Consider the following 13,824-nt stretch of genomic DNA (forward strand, 5'->3'; position numbering starts at 1 on the left):
TAGAAGTTGTGAAAAGATTTTACTCTAAAAATATGGTAAGTTACTTTAACTTAAGTAGCTGAATAAACTGAAAACCTTCTCTGGAGCTCATTCCAAAAGGTATGTTTACACCTTTTTTTTTTCAGCAGTGAGTTAAGATAAGCAAGTTATGTCTGAATCTTTCAATCGCTGTACTGTCATGCACAGTAACTACAGATTAACCACAAGCCTGCTTTTTCAAGTAACAAACAGTATAGCAATAATTAAAAAACACACAAAAGTAGCAAGGACCAACTGACTACTAAAGAATTTCCAACTTACTCGGAATACCTTTTTTAAAAGCCATTTATTGGGTGGGAAGTGGAATAGAAAGAGGGAAAAGGAGAAAAGGTTGGGGTTTGTGCCAAATACTTACGCTGACTTTGGGCTGAGAAGGCAAAGTCCCACTTGCCTTCATGGTGCTCACTAGCTTGTTGAATGCAGTCATATCTCCATCTTTTCTGAGCTGTCGATTGCTGGTCACAGTACTCAGGGTCTCCTCTAAATGCTCTGCCATAAAGGGAGTTGAATTCTTCACCTGCTGGTCCACCTTCAAGCCCTTGAGCCCTGCTTCTACCTCTTCCACTGAAAGCACAACCCCTGAATGTGCTGAAAGGTTGAAAAAAGTCCAGGTTAAGCGAAGCAAAGGAATATGTGGTAGGAATTCTCTTTGTATACCATGATGGTTAAGGTGAAAATAATTTATTTCACAGTTGAATTGAGGTGGTCAGAAAAGGCTGACACCAAAAACAGACAAACTGAAGGCACTGAGATCCTGCAGGAGGACTTCTTATAATGAGTCTTTTGGAGACTTATTACCAGGGACAGGAATCCCAGATGGCCCAACATGAGAAAGAGTGCTACCTGCACTATGATTAATATATCACGAAGGTTGTATGTTGAGGGCTTAATAACCTAAGCAAGAACATGGCAGACTGGGGCAGAGGTGTGAGGAGCTGCCAAGTTATGCTCGGGAGGACTACAACATTCACGGGAGTGTTATACTCAGGCTCCAGGTAAGGAGGACTTAGAAGAAAAGTTCTTACCATGGAGCTTGTGACCCAGTGACTACCAGATTCTCAAAGAGGTGGTACTGTTTGATAAAAAGTTTTTTTGAAGAACATTAAACAAAACCCACCATTATCTGACTTTTGATGAGATAGCAGTCTGTTAGAACCAATTCTGCCATTAAGACAGAGCATCCAAATGTTTCAAATATCTAAAGCAGACTCTAATAAAAACTTACAGCTCTCTTTAAGCTTTTCTTTATTTGCAGAAAGGCTGGAAAGGAGAGGTTTTAAATCCACTTTGGCTTTCTGTAGCATTTCTAGAATATCCACTTTATTTTCAGCATGGTCTTCTAATGGTATAGGAGCAAAATAATTCCCCGAGTTCTGTCCAGGAGAGAGGATGGCTTGTTCCAGACCTAGTATTGCAAGTAAATATATTCATAATTAATTGGTCCCAATAAAGCACAGAAACATATCTTCAACAGTATTAAAAGGACACCAATTGAAGGGTTTTTTCAGTATCCAGAAACCCTTTAATGGACCCCTGACTAATGAAGACAAAATGAACCATATCAGGGAAAGCTCAGTCTACATTAAGACCAGAACCTGAAGCAATTTTACCTGCAAGTCTCTCCAGCTCTTCATGTGGTGTTGACCCAAGACTGCTGGATCGGCTTCCTGATCGGCTCGGGTTAGAGAACCACCTACTAAATCGACTGGCAGAGACTGACCCTTCTCCCAAAACATCTTCTATCATCTAAAGGGAAAGATAAAAGAAGCTAAGATAATAGTTTCTAGGTGAAAAGGACAAGAAGGTTCAAATTTTAAGAAAGGGTCACTTACTTTGAAACTTCCTTTGATGCTGCTGACCTGAAGGCAAACACCCTCAGAACTTAGGATTCTGATCATCTTTAACTTTTCTTCCCCTCCTGGATCATTTCTGAGTAACCCAAACTTGGGCATAACCAACCATGTATTCTCTAAGCATATAAAGCAAAACATCTGTGCTACAGAAAGTGTTCTGGTTTTCTATTTTTGCCTCATTAGAAAATCCATCAATGTTCTAAGAGGGTATAGTTTTGAAATCAAAATCAGCACCAGAGTAAAGCATTCCATTGCCAAGCTGATGAGTGACCTTCAACTAAGCATCAGGTATGGAGAGCTGATGAAAGAAAACCCTTGCTTCAGACTTCAGCAACCTCAAGGTTGTAATAAACATCATGAAATCCAATGCTGACAATTTCAGAACCCAAAAGCTAAAAAGTAGAGCTCATAAAGATCATATTTCCAAGTCATATTTCCTAATCAAAGTCCAAGTCAGAATGTGAAAGATGAACTTTTAATTGATCTCTAATATCTGTTTGAACTTAATGGAAAGTTTTCAGGTGTTCGTTTTCTTTTAGATCTGACCTCCATAGTTTTTGGTTTAATAATAAGAGCAATTAAATGATGCACTATGATCAGAAGTAATTTCTTCAACGCTGTTTCATAACAGCAATTTCTATTACCAATCCTTCTTAAAAACTAAATTTAAGCATTGAAAATGAAATTTTCAGTTGTACCCTATTATAAATCTAATTAAATATCCAAAATGACCTTTATGCAGTTCTCTTATCAATATTTAGAAAAAACAAGATAAAGCAAATATCAATCCCAAAATGAGGCACATCCTTGACAATAAGGCATAAACAGAAAACAGGTTTTTCTCAAGACTGGTACACAGATGACAGAGTTAGGGACTTTGTTTTATCTGAAGTCTAAAACCCCCAGTTTCTAGTCAAAGTTCAGCAGTGGAAGGTTAGATTTATTCTTTTATTCTTATTTGGAAGAATTTTCTCATAACACATACCCAATCTAAGCCACAAATAATTCTCTTGAACACAAGACCGAGACATTGATTACTTGGGGTACTTCTATTTTCTTAGGTATTATTCAACAGTTTCAATCACATTCCACTTGTAGACTCTCATACCTTAAATAATGCTGACTTTTTCTTTTTTCTTTTTTTTAGGGCAAAGACCAATTTTTTTTATTGGATTTGGCTTTGACAAGTACTGGCAAACCCTGCAGACATGAATACAAAATGATTGTAAACAAACAGGCTGTGCCAGCAAATGCTGACTTTCAAGTCCACTAATTTGCAATCATTAAATTATAGGAGAAGCATTATAGTGATGTTTCACTGTGAAAAATTGGGAATTGTACCCAAAACCCAACCACCTGGGTGATAAACAGGAATTTTTAAAAGTAAAAGCTACAGCTGTTTAAAATATTTTAATTTTGAAAAGAGTTTGAAATTTTAAAAATAGTAAAAATAGCTTTGCACTTTGTTTTTATTTCTTCTGATCATATTGTATAGGAAAAAAGCCAGAAGATACACAGGAGGAACATGAAAAAGTAAAGGAAGTGAATATAAGGTATCTGGACATTTTCTAAAGATTTGACAGTAAGTGTTAAGAAAGTCATTTCCATATTTTGATCAGTGACCAACTTTGTTTGTTAGAGAAGCTAAGTTTTATTATAGCTAAAACATAAGTAGAGACAGTCGCTTTTACACACCACTTACTATAAATGCCAATTTCAAGAAGCTAGAGCATTTTGAACCCAAAAAGAATCTTGAGTTTATCTAGTCAGTCATTTTTTACCAGAGCCAGCAGGGATACTCTAATACCAGTCCCTCCCTCCCTCCCCTTATGCACATTGGTACTCAGCTGACTGCCGCTACATCCCACAGCCTAAGCAAGTCAAGAGGAGGAGACTGTGAACTGCAGTCTGGTATGTTTCAGCTGCTCTTTCTAGACTACATTTTTAATAGCATTTTTAAGGTAACCTATATGACTGTTAGTTTGGTCCGTTAAGGGTCATTTAGACTAGTCATATCCTAGGATTCATATTATTCTGATACAGATATTGTGAAATATTTTTGCTCTTTGACAATTACTAAGTTTTACTAATCAATGCTTTTCTTTCACTACTTTCCACTTTTATGGAAATTTCCATATTTTTGTATTTGTTTCACTCTAGCTTGATTTTTCTTTGGATTTATAATGAATGCATTTAAGGCTACACACTTTCACCTTAGCACACTTTTGATTATTTCACCAAGGTTTTTCTATGTCATGCTCCTGTTCATCACTCTACATAGTTTAGGATTTGTTTTGATTTCGTTTTTCTTCATTCAAAATACTTCTATGGGGCTTCCCTGGTGGCGCAGTGGTTGGGGGTCCACCTGCCAATGCACGGGATGTGGGTTCGTGCCCCGGTTCGGGAGGATCCCACATGCCGCGGAGCGGCTGAGCCTGTGCTCCGCAACGGGAGAGGCCACAGCGGTGAGAGGCCCGCGTACCGCAAAGAAAACAAAACAAAATACTTCTATGTACCTGTTATGTATCAGGTACTGTAGTAAGAGCTGCATATCTAAAATCAGCTTATTTTTAATTACATAACTGAAATTATTTGCACATGTGATCTAAATTTTCATTTTGTACAGATTTTCGTGGCTGTCAACTTCTGATGTATTGCAATGCCAGTAAATATAGCTTAAAAATATAGGTGTAATTCTGTTTATGCCAATTAATACCCAACATCTGTGGGTCCTGCTAAGTGCCAGGTACTATACCTCAAACAGTTTATATTATTTGTCAGTTGATATTCAAATCTTATATAGCCCTTCTTATTTTTCCCAATTGACTGGTCATTTTCTGAGCATTATAATAGAGTCCAGCTGGTTATACAGCACAACCAGAGCATCTCTTTTTACTGATCCCAGCTTTGCTTTTAAGTGAATCTATTATAGAATATACACCTTAATGAGTAGTACCCTCCATGAAAAGCATGGAGAGATTTCCTAGCCAGGTACCTTCTCAGAATTAACCAAGTTTTGATTGAGGGTGAGGGCCAAAGGATAAGATGGTGCTGAGTTCCTATTCCTCCCTTTTATGCTTTATAGGCAGTATAGTTGGGGGGAATTAGGAGTAAAGACTGTTAACTGAAACTACAAAAATTAGAATTCAGTTTCCACTACTAACTAGCTATGTGACTTTAGGCAAGTTATTTAAACTTCTCTGTGCCTGCCTTCCTCACCTGTAAAACAGAAACAGTAGTAATCTAACTTACAAGAGTTTTGTGGGGATTAAATGACTTATTGGATACAAAGCCTAAAACAATCAGCACTGTATGCATGTTACCTATTATTAAAAGTTTAGTTTTGAATTCTTCTTCTGCCTAGTTACACAGGTAAGTTTCACAGGTACTCACATTTGGAGCCAAGTACAGGCCTCTAAATTTTGACCTTTTGCTGTGAAAACTTTTTACAATAAGATTTCCATCTGTCTTCTAGGGGAATGCAAAAAAAAAATGTCACTAAACACAGCTGGTATAAAAATAAAAAATTACTGTCCCCTCAAAAGCTAAGAATTTGAGAGGATCACTCAGTTTTACATCAAGTAAATTAAACTCATATCTGGATGCAACCCTTCCGCTCATAGTGAGCCAAAGGACTACTGGCCAGCTCACTGTAAGTGACGTATCTGGCTAGAGGACTTACAGTTAAAACTGTGCTAGAACTTAAGGAGCAAAACCACGCAGCTGCCGGTTGATCTGCAGCCGCCCTCCGCATATTCCTGAACAGCGCTATAGAAAAGTGTGGTCTTGGGCCAAGCTGGTCCACAATGAGGTAAGCTGAGAGTCGGAGTAAATGCTTAGCAACTTTTATAGCAACTGGGCATTGCTGTGATATTTGTACTTTAATACTAAGGTACTGGTCCTCAATGGATTGGAAATAAAACCTGGCCTTCACCATAGAGAATTTGAGAAGTACTGCCCTAGAACTCACCTGTGGCCTTGTACCTATCAGTGCTATGCAGTGTCTGCTCACCTATTCCAGGTGGCCATCTTTTAGGCTTTTGGGGGCAGGCAAATGACAAAGGCATGCCTCTCTGTCATGCCCAGCTTTGTCCACTCATGCAATGATCAAACAAGAAGCAGTTACAGTTAAGGAGTAGAGTAAGTTAAGTTAGAACCACTAGTTCTAAAGGACTGGTCAAACTTACTTGCTGTATTTCATGTCCTGTAAAGAACATCTGGGACGTACATATGCTTTTGGTCAAATGGTTTTTAAAATTCTATTTCATCAGTCCTATGCACTCCTTCAGCAACCACAGAAAAATCTCAATTCTGGGGGCACAGGCCACAGTTTTATCTTTTCTCCAAAAATTTGATGAGGCATTACTAATCCCTAAATGGCCAAAGGGGACAGGAGCAAGGGCAGGTACCAAGTGAAGATTTGGGATGTCTTACTGTTTCTACTTTAAAAGTCGAGAAAGATTAGACCTCAACAGTTTAACAGCAACAGTGATAGTATCCCACATTCCTTTTCTTGAAAGGTTTTCGGAACCATCACATCACACAGGTACCACCTAACCAGCCTTACCCAAGGAATGCAGATCAGTATGATACTGATCATCAGTAATAAAAATCCACCTCCACAATAAGGCTCTATAACAAACACTTAACAACTTAAAAATAAAAGCAGACAATGTTCTTAAACATCTGAAGAATTCTTAATCCAATGCTAACAACCTGGAAAAAGTTAACTGGTATAGAATTCTCACTTAGCCTCTCAAAACGAAGCCAACAAAAATTCAAATAATATTTAAGAATAAAAGCCAAGAAACTCCCAATCACCTAGCAAAACAAAACTTTAAAAAGAGGTATCTTAAAGACTCAGGTCAAATTTAACCCTACAGTTGCTCCATCCATGTTGATAAGCATGCTGCTACACTCACCGAAGCCAAGCATGGCACCTTATCAAGGTTAAAGAACTCATTAAAGTCAAATTCTCCTGGGGACTGCTCGGGCAAGACGGCATCCCTTGGCACTTCCTGATCAGCAGCAGGCTCCTGTTCAAGGATGACCTCCACCTCATCCTCTTCGGCCACTCCTCCATTGCACTCGACCATGCCTGAAAGCAAAACCGGACAAAGACAGTCTGATCATGTAAACTGCTCCAGACATATTTTGTGGCCTCAGCATCATCACACATGCAGAAGAGCCACAGATGACTTTAAAAGCAGACTTCTTGTGCCAGTGCAGCACTTGCAATAGTAAAACAGTTCCCTTCCTATGGAAGCTAGAGGAGGAAAAAAGACTTAGTAACAAGTCAGAACACCAACATGATTTAGGAAGGATTATGATCCCTCCTCTGCCCATTCTTCAAGTTTTCTATAATGTAGTGGATTTTTTTTCTAATTTTTTTTTTTAAAGGACAATTTTTGAGCCTCTCTTACTGCTTAAAAATGGAATGAAATTAATTTGGCTCTGCTTTCACCCATGCATCTGCATCACCACTTTAAGTCAGGGTTCAGCAACCTAAGGTATTTATGTGAAACCTAGTCCAAGGGCAAGTTTCATTTGCCTACTGATTGTAGTTCATCCTTCAAGGCAAAGCTCAAATGGCACCTCCACTACAAAGTCTGCACTGCCTACCCATTTTTACCCTACCAAAAAATTAATCACCACCTTCTCTATAATGTTTGTGTTATCTCTCAGAGTACTTATCACACTATATTATAGGAACAGTCTGGTGAGACTGAGCTTTCTGAGGCAGGAAAGCTGCTCTCATCAGCTTTGTCTTACTCTGCAGTGCCCGGTTCATTTAAAACTGAGTTATGTCTGGTTGTTAGCATGGGAAGATAAGGTCTAAGAGAAGCTACCAAGTTTCCATTGACGGAAGCTAACATCTTAGTTTTAGCCAGAGGATGGGCAAAAGGCAAAATCCTTCAGATAAAAACAGACTTTTTCCTTTTAAAATAAGTGCACTGAGATACTGGAAAATCAACTTATTAATTTGAAGAACAGAACTCCTAAAGCCCCTCCCTGCAAAAGCACCAATGTAAAAGCTGCCTATAGTTTCAAGATCACAGCAGACATGAAGTCCTTCTAGGAAAAAAAAAGTGCCAAAGCCTGGACCCATCCCTTCTCAAAAGGCCCCAACAGGACTGTAGTCTCATTATTCATCCAGGATATTCTAGACCAAGAGAGGCTAAATGCTATCATCTGCTTTCATTCCAATAACACTTCAAAAAGCTAGACAACAAGGCAGGGGACAACAACTGAAAGGTTAAGTGGCTTGCTTACCCAAGGTCTCAATACTAGCAGGTGGCAGAAACTTCAACCCTAGGTGGGCCAGCAGTGCTCTTCCATGCTGTGCTGTGTGTGTAAGGCAGCACTGCCCCTCCACAGAGGTGCCTGCCGCCTCAGAACCCTGGGCCTTCTGAGGGCCTAAGGCAACTGGCGAGACGGACGTTTGTGAGCCATGGACAAGGCAACGGGCAGCCTCTCCAGTGGGCCAGCACACACTTACTGCCAACCAGCAGAGGTAAACGATGTTCCTTAAAGACTGACATTTAACTATAACGACTACTTTGGTGGAGGTATTTTCCTCATTTTACAGACAAAGAAACCAAGCCCTAGAAAAGGTAAACAACTTAACAGCCTAATCAATGCCAAGTTTGTGTCCTTTTCCACTAGAGCAGTGCTTCTCGCTTCTAGCTCATTTAACCCACCAGAACCTGTCTACCTACTTTAGGATGACAGCCAGAAGAGAGTCTGTACTTAGTTCATACTCTTACAAAAAAACTTTAGTATTTCTCCTATTCTTTTTTTTTTTTTCTCCTATTCTCTTTTATTTTGTGTTGAAATGAGAACATCTCTTAACAGAGATGCAAGCAGCAGAAGTGCCCCATGTGTAATTTTATGCCAGCTTGAGAGCAAATTGGACCTGACAACTGAGAGTGGGTAGGAACATGCATTAGCAGACAAACACAACTGGCCATTTATTATGATAGTCTCAAAAGCCAGGGACCCAGGAAAGATAACTAAGGGCAAGTGTTATTATCACATTTCAGAATGAACATATACTTTTCTTTTCTTTCTTTTTTTTTTTTTTTGGCTGCACTGCACGGCATGCAGGATCTTAGCTCCCCGACTAGTGATCGAACCCATGCCCCGTGGAGTCTTAACCACTGGACTGCCAGGAAGTCCAGAATGAACATATACTTTTCCTTAGAGAGAATACAAATTAAAATTTTCTATCAGTGGAGGGTTTTAACCATTTCCTCCTTCTACATAATTGTTTTTTGTTTATAAGTGAAATACATATTCAAATTGTTTCATTCATCACCATCTGTACAATACCTAGCACTGGGCCCTGTAGAGTAGGTGCTCAACACACACCTGTATTAAAATCATGCAGGCAAGGAACACATTTGTCTTGTCCATGGCTATACTCCCAGCACTATTACATGCCTGCAGAGAACTCTACATACCAAGTTCAATGGAAAGCTGGAACACAGACATAAATGGACTCAAAGGTGCTCATCATCCCTCCCAGTCCTTTCGTTCTTGCAGCCAAGATGCAACTAGAATACCTGTTTATCTTAAGCACAGTAGCTAGGGCAATTAACCAATGGGGTGAGAGAGCCCAGACCCCTGGATTCTATTGATACTTGAGGCACTGCCATTAAACCCACGGGACAGGGTCTTGGTTGTCACCTCTTTCCAGTCCTGTCTCTTTGCATCTGTAAGATGAGGAGGTGACACTACTGATATATTTTGCTACTTTTGGCTCCTCCCATGTTGATACAAGAATGGTTGAAATTCAGATTTCATCTCAGTTAAGAAAAAGATGGGCTTTTTCTCATCAGAAGCCTGATCTTTACCATGAGGTGAAAAGACCACACTTGCTGGTGCTGCTTTAGTCTGAGTGTGAGACAAAGGCATCTCTCAAAGGCAATTTAACAGCAAAGTCTCCCAGGTTACCCACCTGCCTCTTCCCTGCTTCCTCCCAAGACCACCAGCCTGGTCACTGCTCTGAACACGACTAGTGGGCCCCCACCCTTCACCAGGTACCCCTCGCACATTAGCTCTGGCTTCTTCAGTTTAGCAAGGAAGATACCTGAGAAAAGTGAGTTTGGGAGAAGCCAAGTGACAACACTATGAAGGCCTAACACCATAGTGAAGGAGGTGGGCTCTGAAGCACAGCATCTTATTCAACTCCGAACTTCCCTACTCACTTCTTCAGTGTCCACAGACAAGTCACATAAGCTGCCTGCATCTCCATTTGCTCATCTATAAGATGGGCGCAATAATATCTGCTTCACAGGGTTGTCAGAAGTAGGATTATATTGACAAAACGCTTACCACGTGTCCAGTACATACATGCTCAATAAATGAGACCCCTCATTATTTCTATCACATCCTCTTACCTCTGGGGAACCCTTTGGTGTACATAGTTCTCTTACTGGGTAATGGGAGACTTTTCTGTTTAGCACTGCAGGCAGGACAAATTGAGGAGACAGTAGTACAATCTACACACACTGAACTCACACTCAGGAAGAAGTTTCAAAATCAGACTTCAACATTAAAAACTTGCCACTTTTAACACTGGTGCCTATTCCTAAGTGTACAATTAAGCCAATTATAAGCACATCTCATTTCAGAACAGTGAGCTTTCCTCTGAAAGTTTCTGCTGACCTTCCTTCACAGAGGCTGTCCGTCGCCTTGTTCTTTTTCTCCCCTTATGGTCTTCTTCCAGTATCTTATCATCAAAGCCAGTCAGCTCAATGGTTTCAGACTGACTTGTGGGTCCAGCTGAGAACCATTCTGGTTCTTCTTCTGTGTAGGAATCATTTCTTCTACGCTCAAAGACACGCTTACTATCCACAAACTCCCTCTGGAAAAGTACATAATGCAAAATAAAAAATAGGATTCTAGTTACGGCATTTCTACCTCAATCAAGGACTGATGAATTAAATAACGCTCAGTAGTACAATGAAGATGCTATGCTATAGACCTGAAGCCCCTCCCCAACCCCCAGCTCTCTGTTCCTCCCTCCAGCTTAACAACGGGCTATGTTCACCCAGCATTTCAGGGTAACCCGGTATAAACGAAGTGAACACACGAGGTGCCAGAGGATCTAGAAGACAAACCCTGAAACGCTTGTCCTTGTAGTCCCTCTCTCGGTCTCTGTCTCTCAAGTCTCGCAGGTCCTTATCGCTAAGACGGTGATCCTTCTCAAAGGTCCGAGCAGAGATTATCCTCCCACTGCCAATCCTTCGTCCACCAAGCAGGCGGAGCCCATCACTGTCTTTCTCCAATGGGCTTCCTGAGCGCCGGGAGCTAACAGCAGCTGTCACGTGGCAGCCCCCTCCAAAGCTTCGTCTCTGTGGGCTGAGAACAACATCTAAGTCATCTTCTTTCACACGCTCTCGAGGATCTGGAAAGATGCCGGAAAGAGAAAGTTAAGCAAACCAGCAAGGGCATTCTTCCTCTCTAGGTGGTCTGTCCATGACTGGTGGCCATGGGGGTACTGGAAAAGAGTCACCACTAAAACAGCTAGAGAGCTCACATATTTAACGAAGATGAGCAAACCTTCATCTCTTTGGAGGAATAAATATACTTTATAATCAATAATTTTCCATGATTAATCTCCATAATCCCTTTGTTTTGACTAACCCCCCCCCCCCCGCCTTTTTTTTTAAATTTGCTGCGCAGTGCAGCATGCAGGATCTTAGTTCCCTGACCAGGGATCGAACCCTCGGCCCCTCCAGTGGAAATACGAAGTGTTAATCACTGGACCGCCAGGGAAGTCCCTTGACTAAATTCTTATCTATGTAATTATTAGCAAATGTTTTGTCAATTAATAAACTACAGTAGGTGTCAGTATTTGAAACAGTAACCACTTAAAAAGAAAGTATTGAAAGTATTGAACAGCTGAATATCCACATGCAAAAAGAAAAGACTTAAATTCATACCTACCACCATATACAAAAATTAACTCAAAATGGATCATAGATCTAAATGTAACCCCTAAAGCTATAAAACTTCTAGAAGAAAATATGGAGAAAATCTGTGACACTGGGTTAGCACAGTTTTCTTAGGCATGACACCAGGAGCACAATCTATCTTAAAAAATGATAAACTGGGGCTTCCCTGGTGGCGCAATGGTTGAGAGTCCGCCTGCCTATGCAGGGGACATGGGTTCGTGCCCTGGTCCGGGAAGATCCCACATGCCGCGGAGCGGCTGGGCCCGTGAGCCATGGCTGCTGAGCCTGCACGTCCAGAGCCTGTGCTCCGCAACGGGAAAGGCCACGAGAGGCCCGTGTACCGCAAAAAAAAAAAAAAAAAAAAAAAAAAAAAAAAGATAAACTGGACTTGATCAAAATCTAAAACTTTTGCATTTTGTAAGTTACTGTTCAGAGAATACAAAAACAAGCCACAGATTGGGAGAACATATTTCAAAGAATATATCTGAGGGAATTTCCGTGGTTAGGGCTCTGAGCTCTCACTGCCAAGGGTGCCGGTTTGAACCCTGGTTGGGGAACTAAGATCCTGCAAGCCACAAGGCGTGGCCAATAAAAGAAAAGAATATATCTCATAAAGGACCTGTATCCGATACATATAACAACTCTTAAAAACTAAAAAGGACAACTGGTTTGAAGAGCCACTTCACCAAAGATGATATATGGATGGCAAATAAGTATATGAAAAGATACTCAACATTAATCATTAGGGAAATGTAAATCAAACAGTAATGTGATACATGCCTATTAGACTGGCTAAAATCAAAAAGACTGACCGTTCCAAGTGCTGATGAGGATGTGAAGCAAGTAGAACTTTCACACACTGCTGGTGGAAATGTAAAATGGGATAACCACTTTGCAAAACAGCTTGGCAGTTTCTCAAAACATTAAAGATACATCTACTATAGAACCCAGCCATCCGACTCTTAGATATTCAGCCGAGAAAAGAAAGCATGTCTATAGAGAGACTTGTACGTGAATGTTCAGAGTAGTTTTGGTTAATAGTCAGAAACTTGAAACAACCCAAATGTCTATCAACAGATAAATTGATAAACTATGGCAAATTCACACAATGGAATACTACTAGGCAATAAAAAGGAACGAACTTTTATATACCCCAAAACATGAATGCATCTTAAAACAATTATTTTGAGTGGAAGAAGCTACCCAAAGAATACGTACTGTATAATTCCATTTATGTTAAACTTTAGGAAATGTAAACTAATCTATAGTGACAGAAAGCCGACCAGTGCTTGCCTGTGGGGCGGGGGTGGAGTGTAAGAAGGGACACATGGGGTGCTATTAAGGGACCTTTTAGCTGTCATGGAAATGCTTATTACTTTGATTGTGGTAATGGTTTCACATTGTATTCACATGTCAAAACATCAAATGGTACACTTTATGTGCCATTTATGTACCAGTCTATCGAATGCCAATTTTACCTCAATAAAGATGTAAGAAAAACATGTCACCACACACAAAAATTCTTCCTAGGAAAATCAGAAAACTAAAGATAAGTCCAAGTGAGGAAAACCTCCTTTAATCCTCTCACTAGAAACATTTCCTAAAATGTTTTGGTATGCACTTTTCCAGACTTTCCATGCACTGTCTGTTTTCGTCCAAAAATAAGACACAAAATAGACAGTTTTGCATAACTTGGTGAACATGTCTCCAACATGTTTTTACAGCTGAACACTCCTATATATGGATATACCAAAGTTTACTCAACTTCATTTCTACTGCTGGACATTTAGGTTGCTTCTAAGTTTTCATCTATGTAGAAGGGTCTTACAGCTCAAGCTACAGTCATCACCCCATCTTCTTTGTTCAGTTCCAAGTTGGTTTTATGATACGTGTTCCTCTCATCTCAAAAAGAGTTCCCTCTTGCAACTAGTTCCTTGACTAGCTTTTATATTGCCCGCTATCCATTTCAC

General features: G+C 40.1%; 1 protein-coding gene across 9 annotated transcripts in view; it reads right to left on the reverse strand.

Moving 5' to 3' along the window:
- The window catches only part of EIF4ENIF1 (eukaryotic translation initiation factor 4E nuclear import factor 1), a 42,668-nt gene that overhangs the window by 12,127 nt on the left and 16,717 nt on the right, over positions 1-13,824 (reverse strand). For 8 of the 9 annotated variants that reach the window (XM_019950082.3, XM_019950081.3, XM_019950079.3 and 5 more), the window contains 6 exons: positions 11,018-11,304; positions 10,563-10,761; positions 6,815-6,990; positions 1,650-1,785; positions 1,265-1,444; positions 395-627 (listed from right to left, as the gene is read on the reverse strand). In XM_019950082.3, the coding sequence (XP_019805641.2) occupies positions 395-627; positions 1,265-1,444; positions 1,650-1,785; positions 6,815-6,990; positions 10,563-10,761; positions 11,018-11,304 (1,211 nt within the window). The remainder of the gene's footprint in view (positions 1-394; positions 628-1,264; positions 1,445-1,649; positions 1,786-6,814; positions 6,991-10,562; positions 10,762-11,017; positions 11,305-13,824) is intronic. The other variant, XM_033837248.2, reaches the window with a different exon arrangement.

Source organism: Tursiops truncatus, chromosome 13 (genome assembly GCF_011762595.2).
Source record: "Tursiops truncatus isolate mTurTru1 chromosome 13, mTurTru1.mat.Y, whole genome shotgun sequence".
Taxonomy (NCBI): domain Eukaryota; kingdom Metazoa; phylum Chordata; class Mammalia; order Artiodactyla; family Delphinidae; genus Tursiops; species Tursiops truncatus.